Source organism: Convolutriloba macropyga, chromosome 5, assembly GCF_964194025.1.
Source record: "Convolutriloba macropyga chromosome 5, txConMacr16.3, whole genome shotgun sequence".
Lineage (NCBI taxonomy): Eukaryota > Metazoa > Xenacoelomorpha > Acoela > Convolutidae > Convolutriloba > Convolutriloba macropyga.
In genome coordinates, this window is record NC_134472.1 from 69,000,545 (window position 1) to 69,019,947 (window position 19,403).

The 19,403-nt window shown below is 34.4% G+C and overlaps 2 protein-coding genes across 7 annotated transcripts in view; one reads left to right on the plus strand and one right to left on the minus strand.

The window, feature by feature from the left end:
* Nucleotides 1-19,403, minus strand: part of LOC142339590 (membrane-associated protein Hem-like) — a 479,910-nt gene that overhangs the window by 149,309 nt on the left and 311,198 nt on the right. The window lies entirely within an intron of this gene.
* The window catches only part of LOC142339589 (uncharacterized), a 55,646-nt gene continuing 41,918 nt past the window's right edge, over nucleotides 5,676-19,403 (plus strand). For both annotated transcript variants that reach the window (XM_075389731.1, XM_075389729.1), the window contains exons 1-5: nucleotides 5,676-5,930; nucleotides 14,554-14,672; nucleotides 15,410-15,733; nucleotides 18,325-18,437; nucleotides 18,742-18,875. In XM_075389731.1, the coding sequence (XP_075245846.1) occupies nucleotides 5,722-5,930; nucleotides 14,554-14,672; nucleotides 15,410-15,733; nucleotides 18,325-18,437; nucleotides 18,742-18,875 (899 nt within the window). In that variant the 5' untranslated portion in view covers nucleotides 5,676-5,721. The remainder of the gene's footprint in view (nucleotides 5,931-14,553; nucleotides 14,673-15,409; nucleotides 15,734-18,324; nucleotides 18,438-18,741; nucleotides 18,876-19,403) is intronic.

The following is a 19,403-nucleotide window of genomic DNA, read 5'->3' on the forward strand; positions in this document are numbered from 1 at the left end:
TGTTCATTGTTTGCATTTAGTGTTTTAGGTAAAGGATCAAATAACTCTTCTATTTCACCATAATATTCTTGTTGTTTTAATTTATCTTCTAATCTATTCTTTCTGTTTAGTTTCCTAGATAGTTTAATTCTTTAAGTTCATCTTGCTTAGTCATTTTATATGTATTGAAAAATGATAATAAGAACAAAAAATGGATAATGAAAATAGCTTCTCTCTTAATCTAAAAAGATGTTTAGCTTGTAAAAGACGTTGTAATGCTATAGATGAGTTTATTGATCATATTAAGGAACCAAGTCATGATGATTTAATAATTTCAACTTATTCTAAATATGTAGATGGGGCTAAGAAGATAATAAAATTTCTAGAATATAATAAAAATATAATAGCTGGAGCTACACTACATAAGAATACAATCATGGGAGACACTATGGAAAAATATATGGCTCAGATAATGATTTATAATATACTAACTACCAACCATATGGATGCAATGAATGAATTAGGTCTATAATTAGTTGTTATAAAAATTAACAAAGCTCATTATATAATATAATGGCAACTTCAATTAACTTTCTATCATCATTAATGGTTAGTTCTAGAGTATTATTAACCAGTAGGTCTTTGTCTCCATCTAATGATCTGCGAAGCAGTTTCACTGATGCTTGGCGGATCATTTTTATTAAATCTCTTTTCAATAGATATAGATTCTCATCATGAGGATAGCTTTTAATATTATTTACATAAAATCTTTTATCATCAAATGTGTTTAGACTAATCTTACTTGTTTTTGTTGTTGTCATGTTATCACCAACTTTTTGTATTCTACATTCATCTACTGTTCTCTGTGAATTATTCATTAATGCATCATAATAATCTATTTGCCTAGCATTATTATGCTTCTTTATTCCTTTTTCTTTTGTGTTTTTAGGATATTTTTTGAAGCTATATGTTTTGGGGGATAATGCTATAAATTCCTCAAAAATCCTACTTCCCAGCTCGTGCTTAAATTTGCCGGGGGCTTTATTATTAGTTTTTATGGGTATGTCTAGATTACTTAAGTCCATATGATTATCACTAACTTTACTTTCACTATAACTTAATACGAAACTGTCCGTATCCATATAGTGAAGTGTTAGATCTTTGAGGGATGGTTGTAGAATATTATAGAATATATCATACATGTGTAATTTACTTAATTCTAAGATAGTAACGCCTACATATACTGGAGAATCATATTCTATTTTCTTCTTTATATATTCTATTTGGCTATAATCCTTATATCTAGTTATATTCTTAAATGTTGGTTTACTTATACTTTTCATTATCTTTTCTTCATCATGCAAGAACTTGCTTTGAAAGAAGTGTAGAGGATTCATGCACATTCTTCCATATAATGAGTTATTCATTAATTTCCTTACATCCTTTTCTGCTTCAGTTTTAGCTGTTGCTCTTTTATTTGTATTGTTTTGTATATAATCGCTACATTTATAATCTTGTTTAAATTTAATTACTCTATGTATTTTTGTTACTTTTACTCCCATCTTAACACAGAACTTTAACATCCTATAATGAACCATATATTCTGTTTTTTTTTGTTTTGGTCTATGATTAATTTCTCTGATCTGTGAAGCAGTTTCCCTGATCTTGCTTTACTTTTCTCTCTTTCTTGATATCCCAATTCATTATCATTTATCTTTCTTTTATTAGGCATTAGTGCTAACTGTTCTGTTCTCTCTTTACATTCATTAGTATAATCAATATCACAAACTATATAGTAACCATGATCACTATCATCTGGAGTATTCAATATTACATCTAGAGTAGTAGTAGTAATAAACTCAAAATCCTTATAAGGTAACTTTTGCATCATTGCATAACCATATAGGTTGTTTGCGTCTATGTACCATATATTTCTATTAATAACTTTATCATTAGTATCTGCGAAGCAGGTTCCCTGATTAGTATTAGTATTAGTACTAGTATTAGTATTAGTATTAGTATTAGTATTAGTATTATCGTTAATACTAGCATTAGTATTAGTATTACTATCTGCAAAGCAGGTTCCCTGATTATTTATATATCTATCACCCAATATTCCGCATACACCACCTCGCCTTGCTCCAACAAAATCATCTAGCATTTGTTTATCTTGTAATGTATCTAATGTTACACCGCTTGACATTGATCAACAATCAAAACTATAACCCGGGACACTTACATAGTGTAGGGGATTGAGCTTGAATTCTTTCATGCTTAATTTAACATATTCATTCATGCAATAGTCTAATATTTCCACATCATTCTGTAAATACTCTATAAATAGATCTTTACCAGTTTTATGACTGCTTTCATTATTAAAGTTATCTACTTCTTCTTGTGTTGGTAATTTATTATGTAGAGAGGATTTAAAGTCTTCTTTTTTTAGATTACCTATAGCTTCTTGATAGGTAGCTTTGCTACTATACGACTATAAACCAAAGTATTCATATGGATATAATGTTTTAGTTTTACATCCGTATATCTTTGCCATTTGATCTAGAGGCATAGCTAAGAAGTTATAACTGTCTGAGAATTTGAGACAACCAATGCTAAACATCTTAGATTTACCGGCAGCTAGTGGTATGTTATCTACTTTTCTTTTATTATTATTCTGTTTAAAGTGTTCACTGTATAGTAGGTTGAAGTCATAGCCAGAGACATTATGGAATATTACTGAAATGAAGTTTTGTTGTTTGTATCTTAGATTACATATTTTACATGCTGGTCCTCTAAATTTACCAGTTTCATGGCAATGATCTCTTACTTTATTAATACATGTTTTACTGCAGATATGACAAGTGTTATTAGTTTCATGATATAATTTATCTTCTTTTGTGAATATCATCTTTTCATTATGTTTGTAATTATTCTCAGTTTCTATTTCTAATAGATCTCTAGCAAATCTTTTGATGCAACCTAAACCGAAGTAGTGTTTTAAGTTACCTTGCCAGGTGTAACCCACAGCCATTGGAATATGTTCAGCTATTACATATTTTAAATCACTAGTTGAGACTTCAACAATGCAACATTCTATATCGGCAGTTATAATATTTTTTATATTGTGACGTTTGTGTTCATTTACAAAAGTAATATGTTTTTTCTTAGGACAAACAATTGAATTCGTGTTTATCATATTTAGTTTGTGAGTTGAACCAATAGGTACACCTATCTCAATAATAATGTTTTATGCTATTTTTATTTGGTCGTTCTAACAGGGTTTCTATATTTTTTAAGAGGGCACAGTGTTCTATATGACCATTACTCCAAACTAGTATTCTTACATCTTTTCTATCTTTATTAAAATCATCCACTTGTTTAAACCATTCTATTTTACCATTACCACAAGGTGTGTATACCCAAATATTAATATTATACAATTTCTGTATTCTTATTATATAAGCAAAATCATCTTCATATTGTTGTCTTGGTTCAATTAGTTTATCTACATATTTACTTTCTCGAGTTTTATGGTGTGGGGCGGGATGTAGCCAAGCAGTTATAGTTAGTTTTAAGCAATTGTATTTATAACTACGTATATTTAATATCGATTTAGAGTTTTTGAGATCTGGAGGTAAATCTATATAACTACCAATAGATGCTTTAGTTGGTTCAATGTTTTACTGAATACTTCTTATTCCAAGAAACTCAAAATCATAACCATAACCTGTATATATTTGCTTTTCGAAATCTAGCCACCGGTTGAAGTCACCATATTCATATATTGCATTATTATTAATATAATCAGTATTGAAAAATATTTTAGTAGTTAACTTCTTCTTTGGTTCTCTTCTTACAATCACAATCAGCCGTGATCTTTTATTTAAAACTATTAACTTTACGAAACTGGTAACAGTTTTTAATTTCTTCTGAAGAGTAATTAGTTGCTTCATCTATATCTTCAATGTAATTCCCACCTTTATCAGTAATATAAAATTCTCTCATGTTCTGACTTGAGTTTATATCGAAGTCTTCTGTGTTTTCTAGATACATGCGATTGTGACTATATGAATGAGTAGTTAGAGCTACTTTACTTCTAAATTCTTCATGACATTCTTTACATTCATACTTAATTCTGGTGTAGATACCCTCTTCAGTTTTAGTTTTAGGTTTGGTGGCTGGTTTAGTTTTAATAATATAATCATCTTCATCCAAAGTATACACCCTCTCGGAGATTTCCTCTTCTTCAGACTCAAACATTTTCTCCAATAGTTCCTTATGTTTGAGATCGCATGATTGATGCCTGTATAAAGCCTACTTTGATTCAAAGGATAGATTGCAGACATCGCAGAAGTTTATGACACTAGTATTAGTTGATTGAGACATGATGTATTTTTTTAGGGAAACAATCAAAAAATAATATTTCGAAAAATGAAAAAGAAATGCAAAAGGTGTATAAATAAACCTTGGAAAGAATGTTGTAATAATTGTAAAGAATTAGAATATTCTTGTTAAGTTTGTAAAAATATGGTTAAAGTGAAAGATTATATAGAACATTTGGGATATCATTATTCTGATCCTGATCAATATCTAACATGTAGTATGTGTAACGTTTATAAACATATATCATTATATAGATTTAGAAATAGGAAATGTAGACTATGTATTTATCTTCATAGATATAGATATGGTCACACTAGAAATCAATTCAGAGAGCATGTTTATAAGTATAATATTCAAGAAGACATAGAAACACTAATCACTGTGTTTCCACCGATCTCAGTGTTTTTGACTATATACCCATCACAGTGTGTCCCATATACAGTCTCACAGCAGGGATCATCCTTTTTAAGAACTGTGAATTTGTTTTTTTATCTCACTTAGTTTCATAGTAATTCATTAGAGTCGGGGGACGTTCACTGGAGTCAGTGAGGAAGGACCCCCAAACCTTCCGTTTGCTAAAGCAACTTAACTAGACTCGATGATTTAACCACTACGCTAAGTGAGACAGAAAGTTTTAGTTTTAAATTGATTAAATATTGATTAGGGGATATATGAAAATTTTTATTATTTTAATATTTCTTTCAATTTTTGTTCAATTTTTTTCGCAAGTTGGTTTTACGTGCTTTTTACACGGTCTCATCTGCGAAGCAGTTTCACTGATTAGTTTTATACTAGTATCTGGGGACGTCCACCGGAGTCGGTGGGGATAGAACCCAAACTATCCGTCTGATAACAGTTAATTACCAGCTTAACTTTGTACTAGTGGTTTGCACTAAGTGAGACAGGAAATGATAGATTTAAAATATAAAAGAAGTGAATATAGAGCTAATATATAGTAGTGGATAAAACAGGGGATTCAACAAACAGTAAAATTTGGCCCGATTCGACATGCGTGATTAGCGCTTGGAGAAAGGGTCAAATTTTGCTGGTGGCTGGAAGCCTTGTTTTATCCACTACTCTGGGAGGACCCCGGACCAGCGAATATTCACCCAGTGTTGGGGTGGGGCATTTCTTAATTTACCTTTTTTATAATGGGGGCTATAATGGGAAGACCCCTACCATCTTCCTCCATTTTTTTCAACTAAGGAGTAATGTCAGCGAGAAAATAAACTATTGGCACAATACCTGACCGCCTGGGGCAAGCACCTAATTCTAGATGATTGGAGATTTGATTTGCGCCCTGTTGCAGGATTGTATTTTACAGATCTAATGTAGATTTTGAAAAAGACACGCGGTGCAAAAATGCTCGATGATTGCGATTCTGATGAAAGAGAAGGTTTTTTCTCTAGTGAGAATTCGGGATCTCATGTCTCCATTAAAAGTGCAACAACTGCAGGTGCTCGTGTCAAAAATACTAAATCGAAGTCCTTACCTTATCCTTCATTGGGGCCATTTGTAGCCAGTGGTGTACCAGCAGCTACTGATTCTACAGATGATGACCTCGACGAAAAGTGAGTTTCCGAAAATATTAATAATTTGTCCTCACAAAATATGATTGTTTCACTCTAATCCAATTGAGAATAAGACCGAAAGCAAAGACATCGAGCGCATTCAAAGAAAAGCAACGTCGTGGATAATCAGTAACTGGGAAATTAGTTACAAGCAAAGACTGACCACACTGAAGTTGCTGCCATTGTCATATTACTTTGAATTGCATGATCTATTAATGCTCATCTCACTGCTTAAAGGATCTTACAATGTAAAAATACCCATTAAAACAAACAATAATGAAGGGTTGTTAAGCACACGTCAAAACGAGCTAATAACAATTAATAAAACAAGAACAAGGAAAGCTGATGAAAACTTCTGGAAAAGAACCAGTTATTTACTAAATATAATACGAAAAGTAGGGAACGTCGATCTCGATCAAATTGATAAGAAATATTTAACAAAAATATACTGGAACTACTTCTTCAAAAGTTATTCGGAAGTCAACTTATGTTCCTGGGCTTTCAACTGCAGCTGTGGACATTGTAACCCGGTGCAGAAGCTCAGCTCAGTCGTTATATGAAGGGTGCAAACCCATGTGGAAAGACCCACAGAAGCCTAAACTCTCTCTCTCTCACCCTTTACCTATCAGAAATGCTCACGTAAAACATTAAAAATCTTTTAGGAAAACTTTCTTGCAGAGTCTACTTAAATTCACAACTGCAGGTATTGGAGTAATCGATTGGTTTTTCAATTAATTGAAAACCTTGGTATCGTGGCAGATGAATTTCAACGTAATGAGACCATTCTAATGGGTGACTTAAAGCTATCGCAAGCAACCTGGTCATCTATGTCTCAATGATCTTCTACTACTATCAAGTCTTCAACAAATTCAACCGATAAATACAAATCAGCCGATGCTGCCTGGAAACAGATCAATGAGAAGAAACGATTACTTTGACTTAACGAAAAAACGACTCGAAAAATCTCGCGGCGAATTATTCTTTCGCACCCAAAGGATAGCCAACAGACTTAATCACAGCATTGACTTCGGAAATCAACACGGACTAAAACACAGAATTCTAAAGCAAATGTGGAATGATATCATGATGCGGTACAAAGCAGAAAACGTCTGCACGTGGCAGATCTGTTGTGACTGTCAACACTGCAGAGAGACATGGACTAATTTTCTATAACTGTTTTGATCGGGAGAAATCCCTTCTGTAAAGAAAATCCCCAACAACAACAACTATGAAAAACTCATAATTAATTTCTTGGTTGAAAGTAACGAATCGGATGATCAATTAGACATCGTCTTAACTAATAACCCGTCTTAACTAAAAGAAATCAAACCTGAGTCTGAAAAAGACCTAGCAGAATACGAAAATTGATTTTCGAAGTAAGAACGTTTAGTGAAACACAGAAATATTTAAATTGTATACGAAAAACGCTCTCAATACCCCGAAAATACAGATGCTTCAAAAGATTTTGAAAAGGCTGAACTTGTCAATCAATAATTCTAATATACACGTCGAAAATGAACGTATGAGTGAACTAAAAACAGGTAGTTTCACAGAGGCGCGTATAAAGGAATTTTTCGCGAACTGTTTCACGACAAAGCAACCGGACCCGCAAAAAATAGGGAGCACGTTTGAAAAGATTCCACAAAACCCTGTGCAAATCTCTAAAATTGCTAAATCAAACGTCTTAACAAACAAGTTTTCCCAAACTATTGTAAGATATGCCAAGTAACACCAATGTTTAAAGCAGGCAACAAAGCTGATATAACTTGCTATTGTCCGATTAGCTTCCTCTGTTGCTGCTCAAAAGTTCTTGACAACCTTCTCTTTGATGAACATTATTGCTCGATCTCAAGATTGCACCCAAATCAGTACAAAAAAATACGTTCGGCAACGCTACAACTGATATTTCCTGGATAAAGTATACGAACAGAACGATCTAGAATCGACTAAAGAAGTAAGCGGTCTGTATCTCGACGTTGTTAAAGCGTTTCTCAGTGTAACACTCTGTTATTAACTTAACTTAGGTCTCTAGTATTTGGAGGCGGTATCTTAGGAATGTTGAAATCATATCTAAGTAGTCGAAAGCATTTTGTACAATTAAATGGGGAAATTTCAACCCTAAAAAAGTTACCAGTGGTGTTTCCCAAGGTTCAATCTTCGGTCTCCTCCTATTTCTATCATTTATAAATGATGTCGCTGATTGCTTGTCTGAGATGCATAGCATAAGAGCTGATTGTTTGTCTGCCTTAGAACAAGTGAGATGAAAGCAAACACCAAGAAGTCACTAAGCACATTTATGCAGACTAATTCCTCAACCTGACAGTCGCAACGTGATTTTGGCCTCATGGTACAACAAATCTTAAACTAGAATGAAAATTGCCTGCGAGGATCCAATAAACCAATGGCAGTCCTTTTTCAGACGTAATGTAACATCAAGTTGTAATTGGAATAACAAATTGAAAACATACACCGGATACAATTTCCCAATCGTTGTGTATGCTTCTCAGACTTGGTTATCAAACAAAAGAAAGCTATCAGAGTTTCAAAAGGTGCGATTGTTTGGTAACAAAGTCTGAGAAGCATACACATGCAACAAAATAGATATCAGATTTAATAGATATCAATTATACTGCCGAAATAGGTTAGTAGCATTACACATCCTGCCTTTAAGCCTAAATGTTGAACTGCATGATCTGTTTGTTGAAATCCATTGAAAGGGGAGATTTTGACGTAGAAAAATTAATAGATATTGAAGAAATCAATAAAACTACTCGACAACACATCCAAGTAGAACTTCGGGTATCAAAACCTTGAATAATAAAAATCGAAACTCTCGAAGAACGAAACTGCTGTACAACTACACTCTTTCGAGGGTATGAAAGTTTTGGAATCATCCTCAATAAAGCGACTCTTCAAACGGTTTAATAGGATTTTATCCTCAAACAATATTTTGAAAACAAATAAACCTGGAGAGTACCTGGCAATTCTAAACTTCTAAACAAGATAAAACCAAACTCAAGAACTGTAAAAACCCTTCGGGTAAAGACCATTTGCTCCCAATAATCGTTTACTATTTAGATGTGATAGAGGTGCAACTCAATCAGAATGAAAAGAGCTGCAATGCTTTTAGTGTCCTTGAAACTTGCTCCTAAGGAACGTAAGGATTAAGCTTTGTTTGATCAATCAGAATACAAATCAGTTGTGGTTTGAATGTCGGTGCATTTTTTCAAGCAATTGCAAGTTTTAGAATGCTTTTTGAATGTAAAATGCGACCCCCCATAATGAGCTACTTGAGCAATTATCGACTAATATAAGTAATTTATCATGCGAATCTATCTCAAACAGTCATCATGCGAATCTTTGTCAAATGGTTGACTATAATATAGATTACCTTTTTCTTTGCGTAAAAGAAAACAAAATTGGAACCAGGTGGTTCTACCCTCCGCTTTGTCAATAGCTGATTAAGTTTACGTTCTAGAGAGGGAACTTTGCTAAAGTTAAAAGCTCTGGTTTTGACAGTCCCTCAAAACCGATCATTTTGACTATTCATTGATGTAAGCGTTAGAGGCCAAAAGAGCATCCTATTACAAATTGATAAAATATGAAAAAAAATTGTTTTGCAAACCTTGTCAGCTCTTCCGCGGTTCAAGGTAAATGAATGCTTAAATGCCAATGATATGTTCAGTTTGAATGCTTGTCTTCGTTTGATTATTGTGGGAAAGCATGTTCCCCTTGTCAAAGTATTTTTTGAAAAAGGCTGTTATAGGACACTTCGATTGACAAGGAAAGCAAAAGTTAGCTTCGTGAATGTCAAACAGCCTACAAAAATTATTCTAAATTCATCACCCGAATTTCGGTCTTCATAGAGTAAGAAATGAAAGGAACTTTCAAGTATATTCAAAGTAAAACAGGAAAATTTTCCCGGAACTTTTCTCTTCTTTAGTACTGCTAAAGGTAATAATAATATTCTATGGTAGTATTTTGGTATGAAAAATGAAGAGACTCATTTTTTTTCTTGTTGCGACGCATCTTTCTGTTTTTGGTCAATATCAGAAAAAGATTGTTTTGATATCATCAAAGAGCTAAATCCCAACAAGCCCTCTGGTTATTGTAAGGTGCCTGTATGTATTATTATCGCAAGCAAATTTTAGCACCCACCTGACATTTATTGTTAGTCGGTTTATTAAAAACTGTCTTTCTTTTGATGCTGAAAAAAACTGTCATAACCCCCACTTATAAAAATGACATCATGGACCCTTTAAACCTGTCGTTCCTCGATAACTACTTCGTTTTCTAAAATATTAGAAAAAGGCTTGCGCGAACAAATCACGTTTTATTTAGATTAGCAGGATACTTTCAACGCTTCAGTTTGGGTTCTGACGGAAGGTATCAGCACAAGATGCTACTCTATATTGAGCTAAATTAGTCCAATCTGAAGTTAATAATGGTCATATTGCTCATGCCGTTTCGCTCAATTTATCTGAAGCCTTCGACTCATTGTCAAATGAAATCGCATTGAGCAAAGTACGTTCTCTAAACTTTCAAACCTTACCAGTACGTGTCGTAAACTGTTTTCTTACGGATCGATTACATTTTTGTGGTGATGAGTTCTGTCACGTTGGATTGAGCTAAAGCAAGGTGTTTCTCAGGTAAGTTTTAGGACCAACTCTTCAACATATATATTAACGACCTCACAGAGCAAGTAAGTAAAAGTGGTAAGATTTTGTAGTATGCAAATGATCGTTTGTTGTTTTTAGTCAGCAAAAATTCCCGGTATTGCTTCGAAATTTTTGCAGGAAAACATTAGAAGTTTGGAAACTTATATTTGTATCACTGGGTTTAATTCAAATGCCAAATAAAAGTTTATAAACTCGCGTAAAAATGATCAATTCCGAAAATGTAGATATAGGAACAGCTATAGTAAAAACAATCGAAGCAATGTAAATCGGCTTCAAAATCGTTTAAACTGTTCAACGTGGAATCACGAGAAAGTAGTACCTGAGATTTGATTATAGTATATTGTTATGTACACACAAAGAAAGTTTTGTCTCTGCCTTTAATAAATGCAATTAATTGGATTTCTGTCATTTAATTGATAGATATCGTCTTGTTTTACTGAGATTTTTGATTTATAGTGCGTGTTGCAGACGGCCTTGTGCCTCTCATGCGGGAAAGTACGAGCGAAATAAAACTCAATTTTCAAAATGTTAGTTGACTCATATATGTAGGTTTCCTCGGCTTCTTTCAGATTTGACTTGACTAACAGATTGAAAAACATTGAGGTCAAAGTGTACATCCTGCATTATCTTCGCAAACGTATCTCTAATTTTTGTAAGCCTAATTTAGGTACGAACCCTCACCCGTGCACATCAGAGGGCATGGGTTAGTGAGTTTTCCACAAGAAAGACCTTCGACAGGTGTATTTTTGCTTAGACTATACTAAATGTACAAACCGTAAGAATTTCCGATTTTGTACGTAGCGCTTTAGTGGCATGACAGTCTGTTTCAGGCTCCTTTTTCTGATACAAATCCGAAGCCGTTACGGCTGATTTCAGGTAACGTGCGAAATTTTTCATCATGAAATTCCATTCTCTTGAGCCGAGCGTTTCTTTCGTCGTGGGTGATCTTATCCTGCATTATGGAGACATCTATGTGAGCGCAGCGTAAGTCTAGGTGCCTTGTTGCATTGCCTAGTGATGAGTCCACCCTCCCGGGTCGTGGTGAATTCAACTGGCCTTCGACGTCAGTGACGGCCGTTTTGAAGAGCGATGAGATCATATATTTTTAAATATTTTTCTCTGCGTCGATGAAAACGTTCTGAGCAAGCTGTCAATTGTTTTTTTCAAAGTGTTCTACGATTTCGCGTACAGACAAAGCACTGCATTCGCCAAAGTTTTTTTTTAATTGAAACATTCTGACATAAATGCTGACTTCTCAAAGGCAACAACAGTGCTATAGACATCTGGAGAAAACAGATTTGAAATGAACCGTGACTGAAAAATCAACCCCGCCGTATTTCTGAGGGCAGTGTAATAAGTAATAAGGACTAAAAATACAGTAATGTATGAAAAGATAAATTCATTGAAAGCTTAATTGGTTAAAACTTTTTTGTTCGATGCTATACGAAAATTGTTAATAAACAGTTACAAGTAAAAATTCTTCGGCTATTTTTTGTCGAATTTAAGTTTCCGTCACCGCCAAATGCAATTTCAGTGTTAGGGTCTAAACTTATGGACAATATTAACTCTGTTCAATTGAATGTTTGTGAAAAACCGGTGTCGAAGCTGTTAAAACAATAAGCAATGCACTATAAACCTAAGATGTGTTCAGTTCTGCCTTTTTTAAACATAAATAGTACGATGTGGCCCGTAACTAATGCGGCTTAGTAGCAAATAGACGTAAAAGAATAGAGCAAAGTTATAATTTGTCTATATTTTTCAGGCATTTTATTTCGAAGTCATGAAAAACTTAAGCTATCAACTGAAATCAGTAAATAGGTTCCTGTTTTCATCCATAGGAAGTCGCTAAGATCTGCTGTTATCTGGAATTGTTTATACGGCTACAAACGGAACAACAAATGAAGACAATAATAAAATCCATTAATTTTTGCTAGAAGACAGTGTCTAAGCCGTTAAAACCATACTCTCTGAAGAAAAATGGTATGCTCAATTGTGACCGTCAATAAAGCCCTTTAAGTGTCATGACCTATAAATGTGAGAGGACAAGAAAAGGAACCTCAAAGAAGGGAAAATGTTTGAAAACTTGTAGTATCGAAGCCTAAAACCGCCGTAGTTGATAATTTTCAGGCCATCACAAAAAGACGATGCGACCTGTTTTTGCTGAGCTTATTTCAAGTTGACCACAAAAAAATAAAATTGGCAAAGCTCAATAATCCATTGTTTATTTTGAAGAAAACAAGTATTTTTGGGAGTCAAAGCGATCTTAAGCTTTCGATTAAAAATCTAGATAGGTTGCCTTGGAACTTCTCAGGAAGCCAATTTGACCTGCATTAGTAAACCTTGATTTGAATTATTCTGCTCTATGTTTAACACAGAAAAGTAAGAGATGCGAAAATATTTGAAAAGACAGCCACTGATTACAATTCCATTTTTTGTGACTGTAAGAAAAAACGGTTAGACCAAAACCAGCCTTGCTATTGCTGTTCTGCCATTAAGGTCACAAAAAGTAAATATGTCAACAATAAATGATGATTTCTGGGTTTTTATTTGGTTTAATTAGCCGCAAAATTTTTATTTGTGAAAACTTTCGAAGGAAGCGCAAGTAATAACTAGTCACCTTTGGAGTCAACGAAGATTGTGTCTGCAGTTTTTAAGTGTGTTAATCCGGCAATTTTAAAAGTAGACTAAATGATCAATGTTGTGAAAAAACGCCGGTCTCTTTATTAATGATGAAAAAAGGCTTCTTTTGCAAAATGTTAGTCAAAAATTTAAAACAGTTCAACACCACACTCCTGTATTTAGAGGTAAAAACCAACAACACTGGTTAGAAAGATTTGCGCAAAAATCCGGAAATTGTGAAAAGCGACGAAAATCAGGCAATTTTTCACAAAACTTCAAACCTTGATAACTCCCTGGAAGAAACGAAATTCAAAAATTATCTATACACTCTACATTGGACGGGTTTTCTAATGGTTGCACTCACAACTCTCTACTATGAATATATTGATTGGCCAAAATTGACTGAACAATAAAACCCATTTATGTATATAGTTCATCCCCAACTAAAGTGGGTTGGAACAATGAAAATGTTACAAATAATGGAAGTGTGCAGCCAAGGTTTTGCATTCTAGTTAATGATCTGCAATTTAATCGTTAACTTCTTAACTTTTGAAGAAAACAAGTATTTTTCGTAGTCAAAATGATCTTAAGCTTTCGATTAAAAATCTAGATAGGTTGCCTTGGAACTTCTCAGGAAGCCAATTGGACCTGCATTAGTCAACCTTGATTTGAAGTGACTCGTTCTTAAGTTTTTCTTAAAAGTTAAGAATTAATATAAATGATAATTATTAAAATTGTGATGTCTTCAATTGAACAAAATCTTTTTATTGTTGCGTATAAAATACGTTACTCCTCGGAATTCATCTGTTTAGATTAAATATGCGACAAAAACTTTGTTCAATTAAAAAAGTTTGTCCAATATCAAATTTTGAACAATTGAGGTAAGGCGAAACGTGAAAAGGTAAAAAGGGGGAAATTTTGAACTTTAAACGTCAATATTACCTTTTTCTATCTATCCGCAAACTATACTTTTATATCTATCGATGTGTCTAAAAGTTTTGCGTGTGTTCAGATCCTAACCCATAAATTTTGAGTGTTCGGACAAAAAAGCAGCTGGAATTTAATATAGTATTTGCCTGGATGTGTTGTTAATATATAATTTTACAGTAATAGGAAAAGCTTCGAAAGAGTTTTAATGTTCACTTCACCTTTGAGATTGACTTGATCAGAGTCGTAGCGACCGCGAGCGCAGTTATTATTATGAGCACAATAGTTTTCAAGGTGGTTGTTCATCACATTTAGATGGGTATGATTGCCTGGCCCGATTGTGATTTTGCACGCGCTGACATAATCTTTTTAAAAATTGAAACGAGGTTGTGTTTCAGAACGAAAGCGCTGAAAAAGAAGAACAAACTGTTTCGCAACTTCTCAAAGACGGGAAGCAAAGATGGAAAAAAGAAGGAAAAACTGTTTCACAAAAGAAAGTCTTCGAAAAATGAAGAAGGTGAGTCAATACACGGTTTTCTGGCCAGGAGTTATAGGATTCTTAATCGACAAAAAGCCATTATTTGTGTCAGAATGAATGGTAGTAAAATTAAATTTGTTAATGCTTGAGCACAGAAGAATATTATGTATATGGAAATGAATAGAAGTTTTACCGAGAACAACCGATTTTCTGCTCTCTTAAATCTATAACTCACAACAAGTCTGGTATAATAATGTTGAACTCTCTTTAACTCTAAGTTTAAGATAAAGTCAGCAATCGATATAAATTATAACGAACGAAAAGATTCTCATATTGTTGTCTTTAGATTAAGAGTTCTTTTTTGAACATAAGCAGTAATGTAGAAGTTTTAGTTCGAGCAAAGCGGCCGAAGTGGGTTGCGCTTGATACGACACGAATATGACAAGAAATATTTTATGGTTGTCTCAAAGTTGAAATCTGAGCGAGCGATTCAAAACTTGTGGGGAAAGTTCAAATGTTACAGTTCACGTGTAAATGTGGATATTTCAGTTCATGTTATTTCGAAGAAAAGGAGCTACGAAGAATGAACATTTACATTCCAATACCGGAAATCTTTTTGTGTTTTTGGATCGCTTGTTCCACTTTAAGCTTTCATTAAGATTGATGAGATTACACCTGAGAAAGAGTATATCTCAAAAGGCGTCGGTTGTAAACTAAATTACTTACTTGCTGTTATAAAATTGGTTCATTTGAAAATTTCATTAATTACGTTTTAGGGTCTTTGACTGGCCTGTTCGGCTTCCCGTTGTCATTGGTCACTGACAAAACCCGGCTAAGTGACGGCATACCGTTGCCACAAATTGTACGAGATTGCCTGGACGCGGTAGAACGGAGAGGTTTAGAAGTTCCAGGGATTTACACGAACGAAGTTGCGAAAGGGAAAATTGAGGTTCTCAAAGAACAATATGAGCACTTGCGTGTGAAGCCAGGGTCTTTGGTCACGGTCACAGATATCAACGAAGTTGCATGTTTACTGAAGACTTTCCTAATTGAACTGCCTGATCCGGTTTTTTCATCGTCCATAGCTGCTGTTGAAATATGTAAGTTGATTCATCTATCCTATATACTTGTATGATACTATACCTTGCTTGAATTAACATTTCATGTCATGTAGACAGTTTAAGTAAATATCATTGGCTAGACATACCGTCGTTTTTATTAAACGTTTAAAATGATATGGCTGTCAATCGCATATAGTGAACGTTTTAAATTCACGAAGTTGGATGGTCGCTATGTTATGCGTTTTCGATGTCGCATTTTAACTTATCACCCCACTGTGCGAGAAGTACGGACTTAATTGGTTAATTTTTTGGGATCGCGTTTGTATGGTACGCTATCTAATTCAAATCATAAATTGATGGCCCCGTTAGCTACACTAGCCAATCTATTTTCACAGTCGTCCTGTGTAGCGATAACTAGTGTGGAGCTCTTACCGCCTTTCTCGTGGTTTTCGTTTTGTTAATCATGGCTTCTGGGAACAGTGTTTTGCTCGCTCGAACTTTTAATTGCTCTCAAACAAAGTTTATCGCAATTATATTAGTCCTCCAGTTTTTTAAGCAATTTTTTTGCCTGACTGATTTTATGTCTGGCGCTTTTGAGTTTTTGTCCTTAAAAACGAGATAAATTGGTTAAGCTCGGAGTGAAATAGGTCTCTAGTCACCCCCCCCCCCCCCTCACTCACTTAACCCCAACCCTACAAATCGTTCAGACCGTAAGGGCAACGTGCAGCCAAAGACCCTTCCACCGATGAAGACCCTTCGTTTGAGGGCAATTTGCCCGACGTTAGTTGGATGTTTCAAATTTTTGTCAAATTTTCAAGTTTGTGTACTCTTCATAACCATGCGCATAACCTGTGAAAAACGCTCTTTTGCAAGCGGCTGATCACAGATTTTAGCACTTTTTAGTCGAGTGTTACAATTGGGAATCCTATTTTAAGGCTAAGCCAGTAGAGTTAAAATGCAGAAAAATTGATTAATTGCTCTCAAACGAAGATTGTAGCAATTATATTAGTACTGTTGGTCTTTTTATGCAATTTTTCGCTTGACTGATTTTTTGTCTGAATCATTTGACTTTTTGTCCTCAAAAATGGGATAAACAGTTAGTGCCGAGCGGGCGTTAAGTGCTCTTAGAGCCTTTCAACTCACTAATCACCGAGTATGCAATTCACAAACTGTCTTGGAGGCTTATACTTATGGTGTGGAGCGAAAGATCCCCCTCCAAACGTTGCCCCCGCCAACTGTTGCCCTACACTCCCCCCATAAGCCCCCCGTTGAGCAGAAATTAAGTCGGTTGCTAAAACAAATGTGACTATAAGATAAGTTACCTCGAAGACCTGGTAGCCGTCTAGTAAATGCTTCCTTAGTTGCTTAGTACTCGAGGTCGGGAGTTCGAACCCTTCCTCAGTCGGAATTTTGTGCACCGATAAAAAGTCGTCCAGTCTAAAGCCCCCTCTGAAATAAATTGCCCCGCTTGTCGTTCGAGAGCAATTTGTACGACATTAGTCGGTTTGTCTTCATAAATGATCATCTCTCTCAGCCTTTATACAATACAGCTTAACTTATATTTATGAGGCCTAGAGCATTGCATTTCTTCAACCTATTGGTCATTTTCACCTGTAACCAAAAAGAATTTTAATTAGTTTAATTTAATTTTTTAGCTTGACCGATTTTTGATCTCTGCCTCCTGAGTAAGAGCGTTTAATTCACCTCCACCCGCCGATAGAACGAGAGCATTTATTTATTTTGTTTGATATTTTTGCCATTTGTGCCGACATAAGGTATCACCAAGGTATACAAAACCAAGTGTGACACGTTGCCAAACAGGCATTTTTATTGAATTTTTCATGTCATGGGTTGTGTTGTGTTGTTGATCTATCAAAACTTTGCAACTTTTGGTTATTCGTGTTTGAAAACTAGAATGTGTTTTTGTTTTATATGTCATTTATTTTCACTACTTTGTATGCCTTTTTGTATGCGGCTTTTGTTTGCCTTGATTGTTGTTTCAACTTAGTCGTTTGCTCGATGAAGAACTGTTTTTTGTTAGGTTGGAGAAATCAATTTTGAAAGATGTATTGGGGCAGTTTGTGTCGGCTATTGAAGTTAGCCTTGGGGTTCATTGTAACCTAAAATTTTTTAAAAAGTGGAACATTCATGTGCAACAAATTTCAATCAATTGCCGTTTTTCGGCAAAGTGTAACAGCATATCTTATTATAGTATTATTTGATTTCGTACGTTGGGAGTTATTTCAGTGCGCTGGGAACCAACTATGCTTATTTTGTTTGTCTTAGAAAACTTGTGATAAAGTGTGATTTTTCAAGAGTGATGCAGAAACAATACATCTGACGGTGAATATTCGGAACGCCAGTAGAACAATGTAGGATTTTCTCTTTCTGCTGAAAATTTGTATGATCAATCGATTTTAATGTTTCGAAACACTCGAATGGATATTTTCCCCACTTTTTTTTACTTTCGCATGAAACTCGAATTAGCATTGGCTCTACCAGTTAGTAGTTTAGTGGGAAAGACGATATTTTTTCCATTTTAGGAGGTAATGATTTGCTAAAATGGCTGCATAATAAAACTAAAAGCAAATAGTTGTAAGTCTTCCTCTTCACTACTTTGTTTGTTTCAGCTGATGACAAAAATGGGCTGAACAATTTGACCAAGTATTTGAACAAACAACCGAACGAGAATCGCTTTCTGTTCCAATGGATTCTGTCACACTTCGCCAATGTCCTGTCAAACGTATGATCTATATTACAACATTGCTACAGCTCACAACTATCCTAACAAAAAGCAGAATTTTTTAAAAAGAAAACTTTGGGTTCTAAGCACTTTTAAATCTAAGAAAAAAAGAAGTCCATCTTAATCCGCTGTTATTATCAGCCTTTTGCAAAAAAAATTGTAACCTTTGAAATATTCCAGGTTTCTCTAAACCTTGTGATACGTTTATGGGTAACGAGAAAAGGGGGTTAATTGTAATAATATCATGTGAATATAATGTTATGGTAATATGTTATGTAATATGTGTGTGTTGGTTGTTGTTCAGAGCAAGCAGAATGGAGTTAGTGTGTCAGATATAGTGCAAATACTCTCCACAACTTTCCGCATTCACTCCACTCAGTTTCTCACTAATCTCCTCAGCTGTCCTTCTATTATGTCATCTCTTCATGTCCATAATCTGTAAGTCCAACTTGCTTTCTCTCTCCCATTTCATCAGTAATTATGGTAAAAGTACGCATCCAGCATCCGCACAGCCTTTCCAAATGCAAAAGTGGAAAAAAAGCAGCTTAGTTTCCGTCAACTTTTACTTTATAAAGTGGTGCGCTTTATTCGTACTTTCATCATTGTCTTACCTTTTTCCGTACATTCATTGGGGTTCTCAAAAAGTGTCTTTCATTTTAGGCGTGCACAGTTTTTATCCTTTAAGGTTTCAAAAATGACCAATAATTCAATAGATTGGAAATGAAATTGCTATTTTAAATTTCACTTCTAAATTGTAAATTATTTTTGATTTAATGGTTTTACTCGGCCTGTCGGTCACGTTTCCATCCGACGATAATTTTTTGACATATTGGAACGCAGAAGTCTAATATACACTTGTAAAATCAAGGAAAAGCTCAGCAAGAAATTTAGTTGCCAAAAGTTAAATTATTTCTAAATTTACTAATTATTTCCGTAATCTAAATAAGAGCGTTTTAAGAAAAATGA